The following is a 21,011-nucleotide window of genomic DNA, read 5'->3' as shown; positions in this document are numbered from 1 at the left end:
CATGCTGATTGCATCCTTACACGGAGTGCACACGCACACTGTGCAGGTTGCGAATAGGAACTGATAATAATAACAACTGCGTTATTGAGGGTAAAGCAGATTATCTCGTGTTGCCCGGATTACAAGACGCGCGCGACGTGGACCAGCCCGGGGTGTCGCTGTTTAAAGTTCTACAAATGTGGACACACGCACATAGCTGATTACTGATACACTTTTAGAAACTTTTTCTTTTAAATGCACTGAAGGAAAAGTGCGTCTTATAATCCGGAAGATGCGATATATCGATCCGAGCTTGAGGACATTGTCAGTCTCGCAGAATTACTATTGTAAATAATGAAGTTATATATTTATTTAAAGCTTTCGTGACTGCAGGGATTCATATTCTTGGTTCTTTCGGTAAAGTCACGTAGAAGGGACATAATAAAATAATAAAAATATAAAACAATAAACATTTTCTTGCTGTGTATTTCACACCTGATGATGATTGCTGGTGTTGCAGTCGAAACGTGAGAATTTTTATTGTTTTATATTTATATTATTTTCCTTCTACGTGACTTTAATGAAGTTGTGTTTTCTTTTACCAGATAAAGTCCACTGCGCTATTAGCTCTTTGTTTTCAGTGAAGACCTGGCAACATATGATAGCTCATCGAAGTGGCTTATGAGCAAACGTGTAGTAGCCAAATCGTATGTTCGCATGTGTCTAATTGTGGAGCTACCGCAAGGGCAGAACGCACGCGAACTCCAAAATAACATGAACATCGAACCCACGACCCTACTGCGTACCAGGGGAGGGGGAGATCACATCTCGCCACCGCACACTCAAGCTCGTGTGGGAGTGCTACATATAGCCTCGGCGTGGATGTACAAGCAGTGGCGGCTCCTGCAAAATCTCTCAGGGGGGGCAAATGTCTGGATGATTGATAAGGATAAGGTCCACCCATGCAATGGATAAATTAACAGCTTAAGCATGTAAAGGCAACTTCACTTCTTTAATATTAATGAAAAATACAGTGACTCTTACAATACATCTTGTTTGTTTCTATACTCACTATTAATACAATCCACTCAAGTTTATTTTATTAAAGATTCCACTAGGTGGCGACAAATTATATTGTTGGATGAAACGTGCTTACGTATGATGACGTAAGCACGTTAGTGCGAGCCCTCCCGGAAGCCATAGAGAATGCATTGCAGCGCCCCCCGTTCGAAAAAAAACATCTTTGAATGTAAGTCTATGGGGCCACTCGGGGCGATTCTCAGCCGGAGTGAAATCGCCCAAAAAGAGGCGGTACTCCACAGAACGTGACATGACGCTGATTGGACTATATCCAGAGGCACAGTGACGGCTAGCGTGACTGTGGTTGAATGACATTGGTGGTGCGTCGCCCAATCGCCCTAATGAAGAAACCGCCCCTGTGTACAAGATATTTATTTTTCGAGTTGCATCATTATTGCATTGTGTATAATGGTTTTTTAAAGCGATGGCAATGTAAGGTCTTCTAACTACAGGTTCTCACAGGCTGTGTGTGGAGTGAGTGCTCTTCCCCCTGGTATTCGTGGGGTTTCCCTCACTTCCTAACATACACAAATTCAGTAGTGAAAGAGGGAAGTGGAGGTTGAACATGTATGGTGAACTTGTATGGTGAACTTGTATCGCACCGTTACATAGCCAAGCGTGCTAATCGAAGGTGTGAAACATCCCAAATCAGGACCCTCCTGGTGAAAGGTGTTGATGATGAGGCGCTCCTCATTGGTGATATTTAAACATTCGCCTTTTTAAATCCTTTATATTAAGTTCGCTTGCTTGCTTGCTTGCGTGCTTGCTTGCTTGCGTGCTTGCTTGCTTGCGTGCTTGCTTGCTTGCGTGCTTGCGTGCTTGCTTGCTTGCTTACGACCGTGCAAATCTTTCGGTCGTTTTTTAACCCACTTCCCGTGATCCAATCGAGCTGACATTTTCCACACAGACTCGTTGTGCGAGACAAAAAAATTCCCAAAATTTTACACTGTTTAGGGAAAACAAATTAAATATTTAATTACCAATTGCTTAATACTGGCAGACAATCATCTGATCCATGGGTGGCAGCCATCTCTAGCCAGAGGACGAGAAGACTCTAGCCGCCACGCATATAAAGGATTTATAGTGAAAAACTTTGTTTTTACGGGTTTACTTGTTCCCGTCCAAGGACGGGTGTACTGCAGTACATCTGAAACTTGCAAGCAAAAAGCAGACCGTGACGTGATATTCATCGCATCAATGCGTGTGCAGTTTGTAAGGGCGCGGTGACACAGACTTATTTCATGTAAAGTTTATAATCCCTTGTTCATCACGACGTCCTTTTACTTCTATGTCTCAACAGCGTGACGGAGACCACGTGACGTGAGGGTTCTGACTATGTCGTGAGGGTTGTGAGTTGACGCCGAGGAGGGGGGAGGAAGGCCCTCGCCCCCCCATGTGGAGTGACGTCACCCGCTAATTATTATTGACGGGGGGTTGTCCATTTGGAAGACGTCACCTCTTCATGATTATTAATTAGGGAGGCTGTTCGATGTGGAGTGACGTCACCTGTTCATGATTATTAATGAGGGGGGCTGGCCGACGTGGAGTGACGTCACGTGCGGGACACAAAGACATTCTGGGCTCATTGTAGTCGTAAATGGGATTTGTGGTTGAGAAACCTTAAGAATCCTGGCAAACATAGGTGCACGCTCCGAAGTGGTTCAGTTTTTGGCTGAGATAAATGCAACATTTAGCCTGATGCAAAGGCAGAGTTCACTGAACATCCTTCTGCATGGGAAATAATCACGAGCTCACAATCCTGATTTTAAGCAATGGTTAATTGGGAAACCTTTCCATTCAATTAGGTACCCAGATCAACACCCGTTTGCATGATAGTACTGTAGCTAATGCACTTGCATGTTGTACAATAGTCTCATGGGAGTGGTGTTGTCGTGGTCAGCGAGCTGCGTTACGAACCTGGCCACCTGGGTTCGATTACCTCTCACTGCCAACACCGGTGACGATTATCTGAACCGGTCCTGGGCCTCCCCTAGGTCGACTGAGCCTCAAATGCATACCTTGTGCAGTGTGTAATCATTGCCACTAGGGAGACAAAGGCGGCCGGGGGGGGTCTTTGTTTTGTCACGAGTACTGCGACTTGCATAATATAGCACAGTACTCATTTACTACAACTAAGTTGGACTGAGAATTCAACTCTAGTCAAGCACAAGATCTGCTTTTAAACAAAAGTTTAGACAATTTACTGACATTGTTTTTACATTTCCTTGCAAAATGGAAGACCGCTTGCAAAGCGTGAGAAGGTATTTATTTACAAGCAGAATACACATTCACTACATTTTCACCAGATTTGCCGCTTGCCTGCACGACAGGGCACAGCGTGGTATGGGTCAAGGGCATGGAGAAGTACACTATCCTTAAGAAGATTGGCGAGGGCTCCTATGGAAAGGCTTTGCTGGCAAGGATTAAGGAGAGCGGCCAGCAGTGTGTTATCAAAGAGATCAACCTCACTAAGGTGAGTCGCCTGCCATGGTGTCAAACTCAATTTCGTAAAATAAACTTCAAGTAGACGATAAACATTACACGTGTACTGCTATATCCTTCAAAAACACTGCCACCATTATAACGCGATTACAGTTGCTTATTTACACCTTGAAATAGCGACCGGTGGCCTCGGTAGGCTATTATTGTGCAATACAACTTCGCACATCTGACTCACTCGGGGCAGAGGATATGTGAAAAGTCAGATATGTGAACCCAACAGAAATTTACAGTTAAACCATGCACAAATACAACTAATGGAAATTAATACTGCACAGGAAATGATTGAATAACTGAATAAAGATGGCTACAAAGTTGTACTGAAGATAAACTGAGCAAAACAAATGTCACATACAACAACAAGATGGCTAAACACTTGCTGTTTATTAGCAGTTACTGTTTAGCCACCTTGTACATGATGTACCTGAGAACACGGTATCTATTGGAAGGTCACAACTTGAAAATACATCAGAGGTTGTATACCTCAGACGTTAATGTTAATTATATTAATTATATTTTGATTCAAAGCTTTCGTGTTTATTATTTCCCTACTACGTGACTTTACCGAAAGATCCAACAATATATATTAATTATATTGACTTTAGTTGTGGATTTGCAGTTTTCAGAATAATTATTGTAAAATGTGATTTGAAAGCTCTTACGAAGAATAATAACTTTCAATTTGCATATCGACCACTTTTATGATGTTCATATTTCTGCTTAATTCGTGTAATTGTTTTGTTTTGGCCGATGTAATGTTCAAGATGAAGGCTAAGGATCGAGAAAGCTCACAAAAGGAAGTTGTGCTTTTATCCAAAATGAGGCATCCAAACGTTGTCACCTTTATGGAATCTTTTCAAGGTAAGCATTCCTTTACTTATTACTCAAGGGTTATGTTTGCATATATAAAACATTGAGCTTTTGTTCAAACATATCAGTTTTAGAAGCGATATCTGGGTAATCAAGAAATAGCTATAATCCAGCATCATTAAACTAATCAAATGAATTTAATTTGGACTGAACCATATATATATTTTCTTTTTTTTAAATACCACAGTATACATAGTGCTGTCTGTCAACACAGTTCATATCGTTAAAGCTAAACTTGGGAATGTGACTACAAGGCATAATATAACAGAGAACATAACACTTTAAACAATGGTGATATGATATGTGGCAGTGTGCAAGACATGCTCAGAGATTGCAGGGACTTTTGTCTCATGAGACACCCAAGGGTCACAGAGGTCAAACTCAGGCATACAAAACGTGCCATGTTTCCCTGCACAACTGTTAAATGCGAACGTGTGTCTTCTAATTTGCCATTAGAAAATGAGACATTTATGATTCAACTTAACAATGTTTTACAATAAAAAATTAAGTTGCTCCCCGCATGGGTTGTACAGACAACCAATATACAGCCCGAAACGACTGATGGAAAAGCCACATTATATGTTGGGGCGACGTTTATCCAGAGGACAAATCATTCTTGACTTCCCGCAACAGTGGTATTGCTTCTATCATCCCTGCTGGGGTAATGGGTTGAGGTGACCCCCAACCAGGATTTGAACTCGCAACCTTTTGATTGCGATTCCCACACACTGCCAGTTTTAATGTCATAGTATCGGACGTTCATTAACATGGTTTGTATTTCCTAGCGTAATGGCAGTTTGGGCCTTGTGTTGCGCAGATCATGTAAAACTGTGCATTGTGATGGAGTATTGCGAGGGAGGGGATCTGCTTCAAAGGATCAACAGCCAGCGTGGGGTCCTCTTTTCAGAAGACCAGGTAATAATGCATCAAGAGCAGCATAGTGCCATAGACATATTCACCACTCAGCTGAGTAACTCATAAGTTATACACAGTAATGATACTGATCATCAGATACATTCTTTGTATGAATTCGTAATACAAATGTGTTTTTTTTTATTCTTGTTATAACACTATGATACAAAGAATATGTTTTCAAGCAACACTCATCGTGGGCAATGGCTCTTGAACACGAATAATTAGGTTTTGATTTAATGATGACAGAGTACTGTTGAGAAATTATTGTTTATTTCCAGTTGCTTAGCATAACTCTAAAGGAGGATAAAAATTGCAAGATTTTACAAGATTAATTGGTGATTTTTTAAAATGTTTTACATGCAATACATTATACACACACACACACACCTTTATTGGCTGCAATTTAACTGAAACAATGTTTTTTGCCCATTATATTTTAACGTGCAGTGTCACTGTATATCTGGCTGAGTGGCACCGAGTCAGAATACATGACTTGCAACTCAGAAGTTAATAATAATAAGTTACATTTGTAAGGCGCATTTCATCCATACATCTCAATGCGCTGTGTATGGACAACCATACCACAGTCGTTTCCGCAATAAATTAATAACTTTATTGTTAGTATGTGGAAATCTTTATAAATAAAACTGCATAATAGTGTAGGGAGTAAAATACGCGGTGCATACTGTTATCCGAGTGCAACCAAGGGCAAACAGGTATGTGCAACACGTGGTTGCACGAACAAACCGCCACCTAATTAAGGGGCTAAGTGGGTGCAAACCGGGTCGACCAGTTGTGCACGCTGACACCGGAGGTGTTGCCAGGGAGACGGGAGATAAGGGTTGATTAATGGCGCCAGCCTGACTAGTCTTAAAGAGACACACGAGAGCTATCGGATAATGGGCAGGAGGATATAAGGGCGTGTGCGTGAGCGGAGCGGGATTAGTTGTTGCTGGGAACAAGAGTGAAGACATCTCGCTGCTGCCGCTCAAGCCGTCAACGGACCTCAACCCTCACGAGTCGCCGGGTGGGTGATGGTTGATCCCCCCACCCGGGACAGACGAGTGAGTGGCTCTGAGGGAACGTAGGCGAGGGCAGCGGTGGAGTGTGAGAAGCTGCTGTGTGCAGAGGCGCTGTGCGTGAAGACGCTGAGTGCGACTAAGCGGTGTGTGGAGTCGCTAGGAGCAGAGCTGCCGAGGGCAGGATAGGTGAGGTGTAACGTCGAGACGAGTTGAGGAAGTTAGATCTAAGTGACCGTGTGGATAGTTCTAGCAGTGCCTACAACTGATGCAAGTATAGGTGAATAAAGTGTAAGCAGGTGACTTGTTACCACGTGTCCGTCTGAGTGATTTACAAGACACTACAATAGTATAACAATATAAAAGTTATATTATCTCTGGACCACAACGTTATTGTGCATAATATTTACTATTAAAGTTAATGTGCAAGTATGTACAGTTGTTACAGTACACAGCAGTATGCATATATAATTCAATATACAGTAACAGCATAACGCTTGGTATTAGCAATCTACTTTTAGTGTGTCTTTGCTCATTTTGTTTTTTGTGTAATTTTCATTTAAAGAGAAGATCCTGTGCAACGTCACCCGATTACAATAAATCGAGATGCATATGCAGGATGGCAATATATTTTGTAAAGCCTTCATGCTTGATCATGATTACATTGATGCTTTCAGCACAAGATAATTGTCTGATCACATTGTCTTGAGTACCGAGTAGAAAGGTGCTTTATAAATGTAATTCATTATTATTTGTGTAAAAATAACAAAGGGCAAATGTTGTCCTTGCACACATTGTTGAGAACAATTGAAGCAAAAGGCCACCACCCACTTTCCAGGGATAATTATAGTCACATTAATTACCCTTGTTAAATGGGTTGGGAGGCTTGACATTTACCTAAACTTTATTACATCACTGGTGGTGTATTGACTTTCTGTATTTAAATCGTTTAAACAACAACCGCCATTCACCACTAAGTGGCGGTGACATCACCACGACGCTTGTGCCAGGCTATGTGCACCTTGAGGCCACGTGAAGTGTCGAACGCCCGCTGGCAGGAGGTCACGGGGCAGACCCAGATGCCACAGGTCGACTGACTGAGATGAGTGGCTGATGCACCACCTGTGCCCCCTACTGTGCCAACTTGCTGTGCTTTAGCTAACTGGCGCTCCCCTTGTTGTTGTGAGCGTTGCTCCTCCGCCCTCCGTTGTTGTTGGAGGGCGACTGCCTTCAACTGCCAATAGCGTCCTTCACTAGCCTCCTCCACAGAGGCCGATCTTGACACTGCTGGTACCAGTCATCAGCAAGTCCACTCAGCTCCACGGCTTCCTGTACCACATCACTCCATCTCCTCTCTAGCCCGTGCTGCGCCCATTTAGCCCCCTCGATCTGGCCGAACAAAAGCTATTTAGGCATTTGGTGGATGAGCATGCGGGCTACATGACCCAGCCAGCGCAGCCTTGCCTGCCGGAGGAGCTCACCGATGGGACTTTGTCCACATCTTTCAAGGATTTGTGAGTTCCTCACACAATCTAGCCTAGTTAAACCCAGGATGCATCGTAGGCAGGCCAGCCTAAATGTTTCTAACCGGCAAAGATGTTCCATTCGGGGGTCCACGTTTCGCAAGCATAGAGAAGGGAGGAATTGACCGTGGCCGAGAAGACCTGAAGCGTCGTGTGGAGCGAGAGACCAGGTAGCTTCCACATAGCGTTACGCAACCGATGAAAAGATAATGCCGCTGGACTGATTCGGAGTGAGACCTCTGCTGTTAAACCGGAGCCGGTCATGAGCACACTGCCAAGGTATGAGAAACTCTCCACTCTCTCCACAACTGCCCTATCACCAATTGGGAGTTGTGGGAGTGGAGTGTCCGATGGTACAAAATACCCTGGCAGGTGCTTAGTTTTGGTGGGGCTTGATGGTAAGGCCCCATCTCTCTCCAGGTTCAGCAGCAGCGCCTCCAACTCCTCTAAGTGAGCAGCAATTACCAGATCATCGGCATACATAACGTGGTTGAGCAATAGGGAGCCAACCCTTGACTGCACCCGCACATCGATCAGCCTCCCATTGTATCTGTACCAAATGGAAATTCTTCCAGTACAGCTATTGAAGGCTTCACGAACTACGTGGTCAAAATAGATGTTAAATAATGTGGGAGCCAGAGGACATCCCTGTCGCACCCCAATGTGTACAGGGAATGGCTCTGACTCCCGGCCACGTAGTTTTACCCGGGCCCGCTCACCATCATGATGGTCCTTAATGATCATGAGTAACGGGTCAGGGACTCAGAAAGCATGAAGAACAACCCAGAGCCCAGGCCTACTGATAGTATCATAGGCCTTGACCAGGTCAATAAAGCAGAGATGTAGGTCTTGTTGGAATTCCCTACACCTCTGCTGTAGCAGACGGACAGAAAATATGGCATCTATGCAGGACCGCCTTTTCATAAAACCGCATTGGGGCTCCGCAAGCCTCTCCTCAACGTGCCTAGCAAGGCGATGTTGAATCATCCTTGCCAGGACCTTTCCCAGCACACTTAGGAGTGAGATGCCCCTGTAGTTGTTACAGTCTGTGCGGTCCCCCTTCTTAAAGAGGGGGACCACCAGGGCATCCTTCCAATCCTGCGGAACCCATCCAGTGGTCCAGACTGTTGTTATGATGTCATGTAGGGCAGTCTGTGCACAAACTTCACCCTCCCTCAGCATTTCGCTTGGGAGATCATCTCTGCCTGGTGCCTTTCCTGGTCTCAGACTCTGGATCGCTTTCAGTACTTCCTCAACAGATGGCACCTCAGCCAGCCACTCACAGGGGATGACTTCCTCCTCCAATATTTGAGGCACCGCAGCCTCAGCAGTGTCATCCCCATTTTGTCCCACGTTTTCCTGGCTGAGGGATTTCCCCTCCCCCACGACCTCACAGAAATGCTCAGCAAATCTGCAAACCTGTTCCTGGGGGTCGGAGATTGGATCACCGTTCTTTCCCCTAATGATGGTAATAGGTGTGGCGCTGCAGGCTACTTTTTTGATGGAATTAATGAGCGATTTGTGATTGTTTATATGCCTAGTTTAACAGGCAAAGGTAAATCTTGACTTAAAGCTTTCGTGACTGCAGGCAAAGGTAGATTAATAAAAATGTTCAGTATTTCATTTTTGGAGTGGGGATAATATCCGATAAAAGAGACATGCCATTTCTTAATGCATAATACAGTGAGGGAAAAAAGTATTTTATCCCCTGCTGATTTTGTACGTTTGCCCACTGACAAAGAAATGATCAGTCTATAATTTTAATGGTAGGTTTATTTGAACAGTGAGAGGCAGAATAACAACAAAATCTAGAAAAACGCATGTCAAAAATTTTATAAATTGGTTGCATTTTAATGAGGGAAATAAGTATTTGACCCCCTCTCAATGAGAAAGATTTCTGGCTCCCAGGTGTCTTTTATACAGGTAACGAGCTGAGATTAGGAGCACACTCTTAAAGGGAGTGCTCCTAATCTCAGCTTGTTACCTGTATAAAAGACACCTGTTCACAGAAGCAATCAATCAATCAGATTCCAAACTTTCCACCATGGCCAAGACCAAAGAGCTCTCCAATGATGTCAGGGACAAGATTGTAAACCTACACAAGGCTGGAATGGGCTACAAGACCATCGCCAAGCAGCTTGGTGAGAAGGTGACAACAGTTGGTGCGATTATTCGCAAATGGAAGAAACACAAAAGAACTGTCAATCTCCCTCGGCCTGGGGCTCCATGCAAGATCTCACCTCGTGGAGTTGCAATGATCATGAGAACGGTGAGGAATCAGCCCAGAACTACACGGGAGGATCTTGTCAATAATCTCAAGGCAGCTGGAACCATAGTCACCAAGAAAACAGTTGGTAACACACTACGCCGTGAAGGACTGAAATCCTGCAGCGCCCGCAAGGTCCCCCTGCTCAAGAAAGCACATATACATGCCCGTCTGAAGTTTGCCAATGAACATCTGAATGATTCAGAGGACAACTGGGTGAAAGTATTGTGGACAGATGAGACCAAAATGGAGCTCTTTGGCATCAATTCAACTCGCCGTGTTTGGAGGAGGAGGAATGCTGCCTATGACCCCAAGAACACCATCCCCACCGTCAAACATGGAGGTGTAAACATTATGCTTGGGGGTGTTTTTCTGCTAAGGGGACAGGACAACTTCACCGCATCAAAGGGACGATGGACGGGGCCATGTACCGTCAAATCTTAGGTGAGAACCTCCTTCCCTCAGCCAGGGCATTGAAAATGGGTCATGGATGGGTATTCCAGCATGACAATGACCCAAAACACATGGCCAAGGCAACAAAGGAGTGGCTCAAGAAGAAGCACATTAAGGTCCTGGAGTGGCCTAGCCAGTCTCCAGACCTTAATCCCATATAAAATATGTGGAGGGAGCTGAAGGTTCGAGTTGCCAAACGTCATCCTCGAAACCTTAATGACTGGGAGAAGATCTGCAAAAAGGAGTGGGACAAAATCCCTCCTGAGATGTGTGCAAACCTGGTGGCCAACTACAAGAAACGTCTGACCTCTGTGATTGCCAACAAGGGTTTTGTCACCAAGTACTAAGTCATGTTTTGCAGAGGGGTCAAATACTTATTTCCCTCATTAAAATGCAAATCAATTTATAACATTTTTGACATGCATTTTTCTGGATTTTGTTGTTGTTATTCTGTCTCTCACTGTTCAAATAAACATACCATTAAAATTATAGACTGATCATTTCTTTGTCAGTGGGCAAGCGTACAAAATCAGCAGGGGATCAAACACTTTTTTCTCTCACTGTAAATGAGTCTAAAAAAAGTGCATTCCACCTAGCACCATCATATATTTATTATATTCTGTCATCAGTGCAAGGTAGAACAGTTATTGTATTTTTTATTGTAATGTGTTTTTTCCCCATACACAGGTATTGAACTGGTTTGTTCAAATCTGCTTGGCTGTTAAACATATTCATGATCGTAAAGTGCTCCACAGAGACATAAAAGCACAGGTAATGTCAATGCAACTCATAAAATTAGTTTTTTCACCCTTTATTAACCTACCATATCATTGCTTAATCAATGCCTGAATTCATTTTCTGTAGTGATGCATTATTGCTACTGCTGTACTAACGTTACATAACGGTCCATTACTACTGCTGCAAAGTGTTTGGTCAGGTTATATTTCAAGAGATACTTATACAACCACCTGTACGATACATATTGTAATCAATATACATCCCTCATATGTACACAGTACATACATATGCACATAAATTACATACACGTATCAAGAAATATACACAATTTGAAGAAGTCTTATTGTTATGCAATGAACCCCTAGGTTACAAGACACTAGGGTAGGATAAGAATGCACAGTGTGTGCAAGTTGTCCTAATGCATCATGAATCGTGCATTGCACATCGCCATTTCATCAAACTTAACCCCACCGGTAACAGTTCACGCAGTGTCAATTATCATGGCATCAGGCACCGCACCTCGCCTCTTGGCTCTTATAAGATGGGAGGACAAATTATTTCAATAACAGCATGTCAATGATGTGCAGGGGCTCAGTATTTATATTCTTGCTCGTCTCCCCATAATAAGCTGCACTTGCTGCAATTTGCATAAAGATGACGTTTCAAATATAACCTAACGTATGGCAGATATTCTTTGACTGTATCCTCACACTATTATTAAATGCCAAAACAGTATCACGTAATATGGTCGTCTTATTATTATGTATGAGTATTTTTGTTTTAAAAACCGACATTACTATCATCCTTTTTGGGTCTTTCGGTAAAGTCACGTAGATAGAAAAATAATAAATCACAACGTTTAGATCGCAACACAAGCAATCGTCTTCAGGTGAAAAAATACAGCAGGCCGACTGCTGGGCAGGAAGAAATAGCAGTCGGCCTGCTGTATCTTTTCACCTAAAGACGATTGCTTGTGTTGCGATCGAAACGTCGTGATTAAATTTTTCTATCTACGTGACTTTACCGAAAGACCCAAAGAAGATGAATTCCTGCAGTCACGAAAACTTTAAGTCAAGATCTTACTATCATCATTGTAATCATTGAGACAAACCTATATTTTAATTATTTTAATTCTTTCCAGAATATCTTCCTTACCAACAACAAATCATCCATCAAGCTTGGGGACTTTGGAATCGCCCGGATTCTCACTAAGTATAGCAATCACATAACTGTTGTACACTTCTATTTATTGCACACCTTTTCTTGTGTTTGCTTCCTGAACACAAATGCTATTTTAGTAGCATAGTACACATTTAGTGACTTTATGTGTGGCTTATCAAACAAAGACTCGCTAGTAATGTTATACACAGATACAGAATATGTTTGTCTGATAACCAACAGCCGATGGGGATTCTGTACTTAGCATTAAAAGACAATAAAAAATCATGTTCGTTGTAATGAGTCGTAATATATTTGTGCTTGTTTATTTAGACATCTGCTTGTTGTGATATGGTGCTTGAAGTTACGTCAATGCATTAACATACGTATACTATTGTGCTGATGCATGTATTATACTAAATCGAGTGTGCATACAAAAAATAAATTAGTGCAATGCAAAGACAACGATGCCCCATAGAGGCTTTAATAGACTGCTGGGGCAAGTGTTGTTAGCAAACACCTATGAAGACCGGAACGGTACACGAGGAGGTGGGTGCCCAGCACCATGCCAGTGCAAAGGATGTGTATTAAATTTGTCAATCCAAAGGGAAAACGAAGATTGTTCAGTATTCTGACCCTAATTATAAGGAAGTAATATTTAAAATGGATATATCACTAATGCTATTTCAACAATATTTGTGAATTGTGATAAAACAGCTGTTATTCTGATTTTTAGCAGTGCCAGCTAATTCAATAGGATACTGCACGTTTAATTATGGAAATAGCTGTTCACACACAAAATGTCACTAAATAATACTGGGCAATGTTTCCGCTTCAGCATGTTTTTGAATGTGCATTGCTGCTCGTGTTGTTCTTGTTAGGGAGGCTTAGTCCGAGTAATTTATTAATGTCCTGGTTTTACGTTTCCCCTGCAGCACAATGGAGCTCGCACGCACGTGCATAGGTACCCCTTACTACCTCTCGCCAGAAATCTGTGAAAACTGCCCCTACAACAATAAAAGGCAAGTCCTCAAACCAAAGAGGCTAATAAAAGAGTGGGAAAAATTAGGTTACTTGAAGTATATCCATTTTTTTCTATTAAGATTCTCTATATTTAAATGTTTTAGATTGTTTACCATATACTGAGACTATATTGTTTTGATACATAGTTGCACTTTGCTATTAGGAACCATAATTAAATCAATCGGCACACGTTTTGGTGCAGGGATGGTAAGTGTACCAAATCTCACAAGTGGGTTTACACTGAGGCTGCACAAATCGAGAGTTTTACACCAGTCACTGCTCCTTGTGATCTTTGTGAATTCCTCTCCAGTTGTGTAGTTCGTGTGCCAGCCATAATATAAACGGGAATGTTCTGCTTGGCTTAACATGAGCTCTCCAAATTGCCTGTGCCACATACGTTGTGCACATTTTAGGATAATTATTTTATGTTTTTGAACCGGCAATTATGCACCTCTTGTGAATGAAGAACGAATAGTTCAGTCGACACGTTTGTATTAAAACTGTGCATGAAGTGACATCGTGTTGTTTGACTTGCAGTGACATCTGGTCTCTGGGCTGTGTTCTATATGAACTGTGCACCCTGAACCACCCTGTACGTATGCACAATACCGCTTTACATCGCACTCTTGCACGATTGAAGAATACGAACTGAGCAAATATCTAACAGTACGCCGAATAGAATGCCACATGTTTATGTACTAATGATCTAATATGATGGTGCATTTGTGTTAGAAAATTATTCGTATGCAAAAATAATGGGGTGGGCCAGTCATACAGTGGTTAGCAAACTGCGCTATGAAGCTGTCAGCTGGATTTATATTTGTGACTATGGCTGTCATCAATGGTGAGTGTTATCTGTGCCATTCCAGGCCACCCCCAATGCCGCTCTTTCACTAACTCGCATTGACCAGTGTGGTTAAATTTGGTCAAACAACTCCCATGGGCGACATCATGGAGGGAGGCCTTCATCCAACAGTGGATTAACAAAGTGCTCGAAATTATTATGAAAAGTAATGCATGTGGATGGTTTTATTTAACTTTGTTGAAAACAATGCCACCATATTTTTGGTAGTGTACTAATAATTATAAATGTCTTATCAGTTTGTGGAACGGAACTGAAAAGATTGCCCCCCCCCCGCTCCATAGATACTGTACGTCGAATTTCCATTCCTGTTTCAGGAAATTAGCATTGTCTTATGCTAATTTGCAGGGACATAATTTGGATCTACATACATTATATAGTAAAGGAAAAAAAATGCTAATAGGATTACGTCTATATTTATAAAATAAGTAGCTAATCTGTATGGAGGGCTCTTAGACTGCCCCACCAATTTAAATCAACGAGGTATCGTTTTAAAGCTTAAGATATGTAGTGTATGAGAATGAGGTCAAAATTCCCAAAAAATGTGACCTTTGACCTTATAATTGGAGTATTTGGAGTTACGGCACTACATACATTCAAATTATATCTGCGATACCTGTTTCCAAAAGCCGAATGTATGATGGGTGCCCCAGTTCAAAACCATACACCAGATAGGTGCTTGCTATTGGGGAGAGGTGTGTGAGGGGGGGAGGGGAGAGCTCACGGCAGGGGCATGGCATGATGAGATACCCACAAGCGGGTGTCCCTCGCACCATTTAAACCACATTTTGGCAGAATAAACTTTCTGCGTAAGTAATTTGTCGCTATTTAGTGTCAGTAGGATTCCTATTTCAGATAGGTCTCCATTACATTAAAAAACATCATTGTCATTTGTATATCGTATTCTTTGTTCTTTTGCGTTTCTCTCACTTGCACTCAGTTTGAGGGCAACAGTCTCCGCCACCTGGTGATGAAAATTTGCCAGGGCTCCTACAAGCCCCTGTCATCCCGATACTCCTATGATATCCGCAACGTGCTGGCCCAGATGCTCAAGACAAACCCTCGGGACAGACCCTCAATCAACACTATCTTGTGCAAATGCTTCCTTTCCAGCCGCATCCAGAAGTTTCTGGGACCAGAGGTGTGCTTACAGAACACACAATGCTGATGATACTTAGAAAGTTGAAATCAGTTCAGGGTTTTCCTGCTTACATAAGGGCTGCTGGAAAACATCCGTCCAAAAGGCCAATAACCTGGGAGACGAAAAATGTTGTCATAGTTTTACATGGTGAAATATATCTATTTCAGGTTATTTACTACCCTAAATCTACAACAGTGCTTGCTACATTTTGTACCGTTACATTGGTAGTCCAGTACGCTACTGTGGCTCTAAGTCAATTGTCTATGCTGTATAGCGCTGGAGCAAAGTCTTTTTTGCAGATTATCCCACAGAGCTGTGTTTTCTCTGCCTGCCTTGCATGTAGATCTAGTAACAGGTTATGCACACACTTTACCATAATATGCATCCAATGACTTTAACTATCGTATTGTTGTATAGTTGCAGGTTAGTATTAGGTTAGGATAAACCATGTTTTTGTGTTTACCAAAAGTGCAGCATACTAATATTTTTCTAAGAACATTGAAATAAGCATTTTTATTTGAATGTCACTTACATGTGCATCCTGTTGATATGTACTGTACATGTAGTTAATATATTATATGCTTATTAATCTGTATTTGTTTGTAATCTAGAAAATTTGTATGCAATAGTTATAAAACATTATTGAAATATATAATTTAATCAGAATTCTAGGAGGACATATTAAGATAGACAGGCATACAACATTAATTCAATGGAACATGTTATACTGATATTAAATATTGCAATACAAGCAACAAACTATTATTTTACAAACATATGGTGGGTAGTGTTAAAATGTAATGAATTCATCAGTGATGCAAATCATGTCGCGTTACTTCATTACATCACTATAGGCTATTAGCATATGTAAATAACCTACCAGTTACTTTAAGGCATTGTAATTTGCACATGAATGCATGTCACATTTTTAGTGTGTAAAATTGCTCTCCGCACTATGCACACTGCATATTAATGCTTGGTGAATATTCGTGCGTGTGTGCGATTTGCAGCTATACAATGAAGAGTTCAGTCACACTGTGATACACAGCAAGAAGGCTGTGTCTGGGCAACGAGCAAAATTGGCACAACAAGGCAAAGCTCACATGTACTGTGACACCGACATTGTGAAGCCACAATTCATGTGTAAAAGTGTTTACGCACCTAGTTCACACGTAAATGCTCAAAGGCTATTAATGTCTTACAATGCATTCTTCATGATCATTGATAATACCATGTACGTGGAAGATAATTACTAAATGATGAATGCTGTTACGTCTGTAATGAATCCAATGCACAGTACTTAACCCAGAGGTTTGAGTTTTTAGGATGTGCCACAAAGAATAGGAAAATGGATTTCTTAACGTAATGAAAATCGCACAATTAACATTTAAATATTCAACAAGCATATTTGTTTTTAAATAATGAAACAGTTATGTAACTTGTTGCATAATGCATCATATTTCGGTACACAATATAAATATCGATAACCTGATACCCTATAGTGTACCTATAGGGTGTAGTGTACCTATAGGGTATAGTGTATCTAAAGGGTATCATGATTTTAAAAGAAGTCATCTTTTGTTTGAAACGTTAGGTTAAAGTCTTGTCCTCGGCTTTCATTTGTTCCTTATAAAGAGTAAACAAAAACGTCAAAGTCTTGGGTAAATCCCACTTCAGTTACAACAAGAAATTTAGCCTCAACATGTCCCTTACCTGGAATTTTGTTTATATATGTGACTGTCATTGAAATTGAATTCAGATACATACCTATCAATTGCTCACTGGATTGTTTCAGTTTCTAAACTTCTAAGCAGTACTTTAAGAGCCGCTGCATGTATGTCAATGACAATAGATCAAACGTAATTATGTCATCAATGTTTTGATTCAAATTTCAGCAGGAAAAGCTCCTCGTGCCAATCCTTCAGTGGCCCAGGTGCCCAGGAAGGTGGCAGCAGACAGAGCGGTGTCCCCTGCTGTGAGGAAGCAGAGGCCACCGTGGTCTCATGCTGTCATCAACCCTCCCTTGCCTCCCTCTGCTCAAGCGAAGGTATTCTGACCAAGATCTCTATGGCTCTTCCATCCTGGTTTCCTTTGATGCATTTTGTTTGCATCGCATTACTGTTTATTTTTAACGATATACAGTGCAAAAAAGCGACCTCGGGTTTTCCATTTTTCAAATTACATATAGAGGTACCTAATTGATAATAACAATGAGAAAACAAAGTACGAGTGCTAGGTTGTTGCCAAACAATTGTCCTCGTCTTTTGGAAGCTAATCTCTGATTATAAAGGTTAGTTATATACGGTCCAAAAGAAGTTCAACATACATACATAGATGGCATTCTGTTTTTTGGCATAGCCAGCGCTGACTAAGCCACCTCCATCATCATTACATAATAAAATCAAACTAGCTGCAAATGTTGCCTAAAACTGGGATGCTTGAGGTAAAATTGCCTGCCCTTTATAAACTGAGGCCACAAGCTGCAACCAACTTCAATCAGCTCAGTTCACAGGTAAAAGTAATGTATTTTAATGGATTTCCTCCCGTCCATCTGGATGCAGATGGACAGCAGAACACCATATCCCCCCTCCACAGCGTAATTAGCGTGCCAACAGTTTTTCAGTTGGATTATTTTGGTGTAATTTATTTCATTATTTTCTGGTAGTCTTTCCAGCTCATCCCAAATTCTGAATTCCACGAGTCTGGCTTTGAGAGGATTTACAGTATATTGTACAGGTGATGCCGAAGCAACGTGCCTGGTGGCTAAGGAATAGTTCGAGCAGCTTGAAATTGGATGGTTGTGAATTCAAATCCTTGTTAGGGGTTGAATCAGTCCATAATCTCTCTGGGGCCCACTTTCTGGGGAAGGCAACAATGCCTGCCTTATAAATCGACCATCCCCTGCCATAGGAATGAGGAACGTTGACCACTGGCTTAGGGCGATAAACAGGAGATGAGTACCATCTCCATGTTAATTTGAGCAACACATCACTTTTGTTGTTGTTGTTGTTGTTGCCAAAGCGAAATGTATTGGCCGCCCAGGCGATGGAAGCCCGATGCAAACCATTTACTAAGAGGGTGGACTCTCCGCCGACGGATGGCCAACGGGCCAAATACGCCTACTACCACGCACAGCTGGATCTGCTGCAACAGCAGCAGCAGCGTCCCCCGTGCGTTGAGTGGGGCCCACGAGAGCAAGACCCTCCTGGACGGTAAACGTGAAGCAGTGGCACAATATAGCTGGGTACAGTTGATGGAACATGCACGCACATCATCAGAAGTGCATGAGACTCCAAATCTGCACAAGTAAAAGTTGGCCAGTAGATGGCAGCACAGCAGGTAGGTTGCTTACTGATGTCGTTCTTTCTTGAGTGCTGTAACCTCGTATACGTGAGCATTCTCCGAGTACTCTGTTTTCTTCCCACGTGCATAATTACTCATTTCGGAATGTATTAAACATACGATTGTGGAACTCTTGAAAGCAGGTCATGAGATTCATTGATGCTATTCTGGATATAAATACATGATTAAATACACTATTTATTGTAACAAAAATGTTAAGATGAAAATAAATAAGTGCACTTCTTAACACGTAGGCTTTTGCGTCTAATATTATCCATGATGAGTTTTTTTGGCTTAAATCGCGTAAATATAAATGTGTCCTTAAGCCCGCCACCACCCGACACAGCCACAACATTTACAATTGGATTTACTCTCCAACACACCAGTACGCCGTACTAGTAACGAATTGGCATGTTCCGTTTACGTGACAAACATTAATGTTCACCCGATCTAACCCAAAAAAACCCTCTTATGGATGATATTGGTCACGAAAGCATACATGTTAAATCCTCTAACATTTGTCCAACTTGATTTTTTGGAGTTATATGTAGAGGACTTTATTCACTTGTACAATTAGATACATTTTAGTTAATTATATATTGCTCTTGTTTCATTCAAAATCTTACTCAATACCTCCCTTCTCTCCTCTGCTGATGAAATTTTGCTTATAATCACTTGTTTTATGTATCGTATTGTCTTCGACCATTGGAAATATTTGTGTATTTTAACGATCATTATAACTTCAGCCTCTTGTAAAGTATCTTGAGATATGTTTGGACAATGTCAATTTAAATTATATTTGTCATCATATTTGGTTACATTTAAGGCAAACATGTAGGAAAAATCACCTGAAATAAAAAAAAGTAGTGAAATATTGTTGAGCAGTAATTTTGTGGACTAAAAGATTCCTGGACCTTGAGCAGATATTTACTCTTGTGGGGGTTATTATGCCAAATTTGCAAAACTACCCACTTATTAACATGTAATTTTAGGACTAAAGACCTGTCTGCCTAGGTAAGAGCGAATCCCCTTGCACTAATCTTCCACAAAGCAATACATGTCAAATAGTTTAATAGCATTTCTGCATTGTATAACGACAAGGTACATTGAACTGCCCATCTGTGCATTTAAGCTATTGATATTGCACCAATTGCCATTGCCACTTTACATGGCCTGGTAGATAACAAAGGCAGTACCCGATACATACTAATGATTTGTTTCTTGCTGTTATTGCTTTACATTTTACATATGTCATGGTGAGAATGGCCCCCACTGTAGGGATGGGAAAGTTTCACCACGGCCTCTTGACCACCATTGGAGAAGAGTGTTGTGGAAACACTTTGGTTTTCATGTAATGTAATTGTATGTTTCAATTAACACTTGTCAAAAGGAATACTAGTTATGTTGTGAGTAACTCAACTAAATAGCTCTGTGCGATTCTAGGGAGCACGAGAGACTGCAAATGAAACTGGCTGATTTCTGCCAGGAGGAGTATCTCTTGCGGAAACAGGAGGCCTGCCGGAACAAGCTGAGAGTGGAAAAACAGCTGGTATGTGAGTGAGGGACACATGTGAATACAAAGCAAGTACTTTATGGAGATTGGCACTTTTGAATTGAAGTGCATTGGACCATATCCTTCGAAGCAGGCGAAGAGCCCATTTATATATAATATTCTATTTCATGGGCGATCTGAGTACACACAGCGTTTGATGAACTATGTGTAATTAAAACGCTAATACTTTCTTGCAATTATGAATAATGCTGATTAAAATAGTGCAATCCTCTTAAATATTCGAGATTGTGGTTGAACAGGAGTTCAATGCTAATACAGTAATACACTTTATAGGTTAACTATGATGATGAAGGGAATTCCATTTCAAACATGTTAATACCGTACGTAAATGTCAATTCTAATGCAGTATTTCACAGCAACTATTTAAACAAAATGAAGCGTATGTTATACATCACACGTGTCTAATATACATCTTTGAATGGGTTATGTCTATTTTAGTCACCTCTTGAAAGTTAACGTTGAAATTTAATTGATGTAGCCATAGTTAAATTTATAGCAGTTGACGTTGCATTACTTGCACAGAACTTCTTAATATGTGCAGTATTTTGGAATGAGCACCTTTTTTTGGAG

At 41.4% G+C, this 21,011-nt stretch overlaps 1 protein-coding gene across 6 annotated transcripts in view; it reads left to right on the top strand.

Moving 5' to 3' along the window:
* The window catches only part of LOC144937715 (serine/threonine-protein kinase Nek5-like), a 97,497-nt gene that overhangs the window by 64,978 nt on the left and 11,508 nt on the right, over nucleotides 1-21,011 (top strand). For 2 of the 6 annotated variants that reach the window (XM_078865158.1, XM_078865160.1), the window contains exons 2-13: nucleotides 3,366-3,532; nucleotides 4,323-4,419; nucleotides 5,246-5,343; nucleotides 11,292-11,375; nucleotides 12,484-12,554; nucleotides 13,436-13,522; nucleotides 14,061-14,115; nucleotides 15,326-15,526; nucleotides 16,537-16,618; nucleotides 17,422-17,573; nucleotides 18,548-18,738; nucleotides 20,312-20,417. In XM_078865158.1, coding sequence (XP_078721284.1) covers nucleotides 3,416-3,532; nucleotides 4,323-4,419; nucleotides 5,246-5,343; nucleotides 11,292-11,375; nucleotides 12,484-12,554; nucleotides 13,436-13,522; nucleotides 14,061-14,115; nucleotides 15,326-15,526; nucleotides 16,537-16,618; nucleotides 17,422-17,573; nucleotides 18,548-18,738; nucleotides 20,312-20,417 — 1,341 coding nt within the window. In that variant the 5' untranslated portion in view covers nucleotides 3,366-3,415. Of the gene's footprint in view, nucleotides 1-1,711; nucleotides 1,756-3,365; nucleotides 3,533-4,322; nucleotides 4,420-5,245; nucleotides 5,344-11,291; nucleotides 11,376-12,483; nucleotides 12,555-13,435; nucleotides 13,523-14,060; nucleotides 14,116-15,325; nucleotides 15,527-16,536; nucleotides 16,619-17,421; nucleotides 17,574-18,547; nucleotides 18,739-20,311; nucleotides 20,418-21,011 lie in introns of those variants that run through there. The other 4 variants (XM_078865157.1, XM_078865161.1, XM_078865162.1 and 1 more) reach the window with 4 other exon arrangements.

Source organism: Lampetra fluviatilis, chromosome 19 (assembly GCF_964198595.1).
Source record: "Lampetra fluviatilis chromosome 19, kcLamFluv1.1, whole genome shotgun sequence".
NCBI lineage: Eukaryota > Metazoa > Chordata > Hyperoartia > Petromyzontiformes > Petromyzontidae > Lampetra > Lampetra fluviatilis.
The sequence above is the reverse complement of the archived record's forward strand: the minus strand, read 5'-3'. Positions and strand labels throughout refer to the sequence as shown.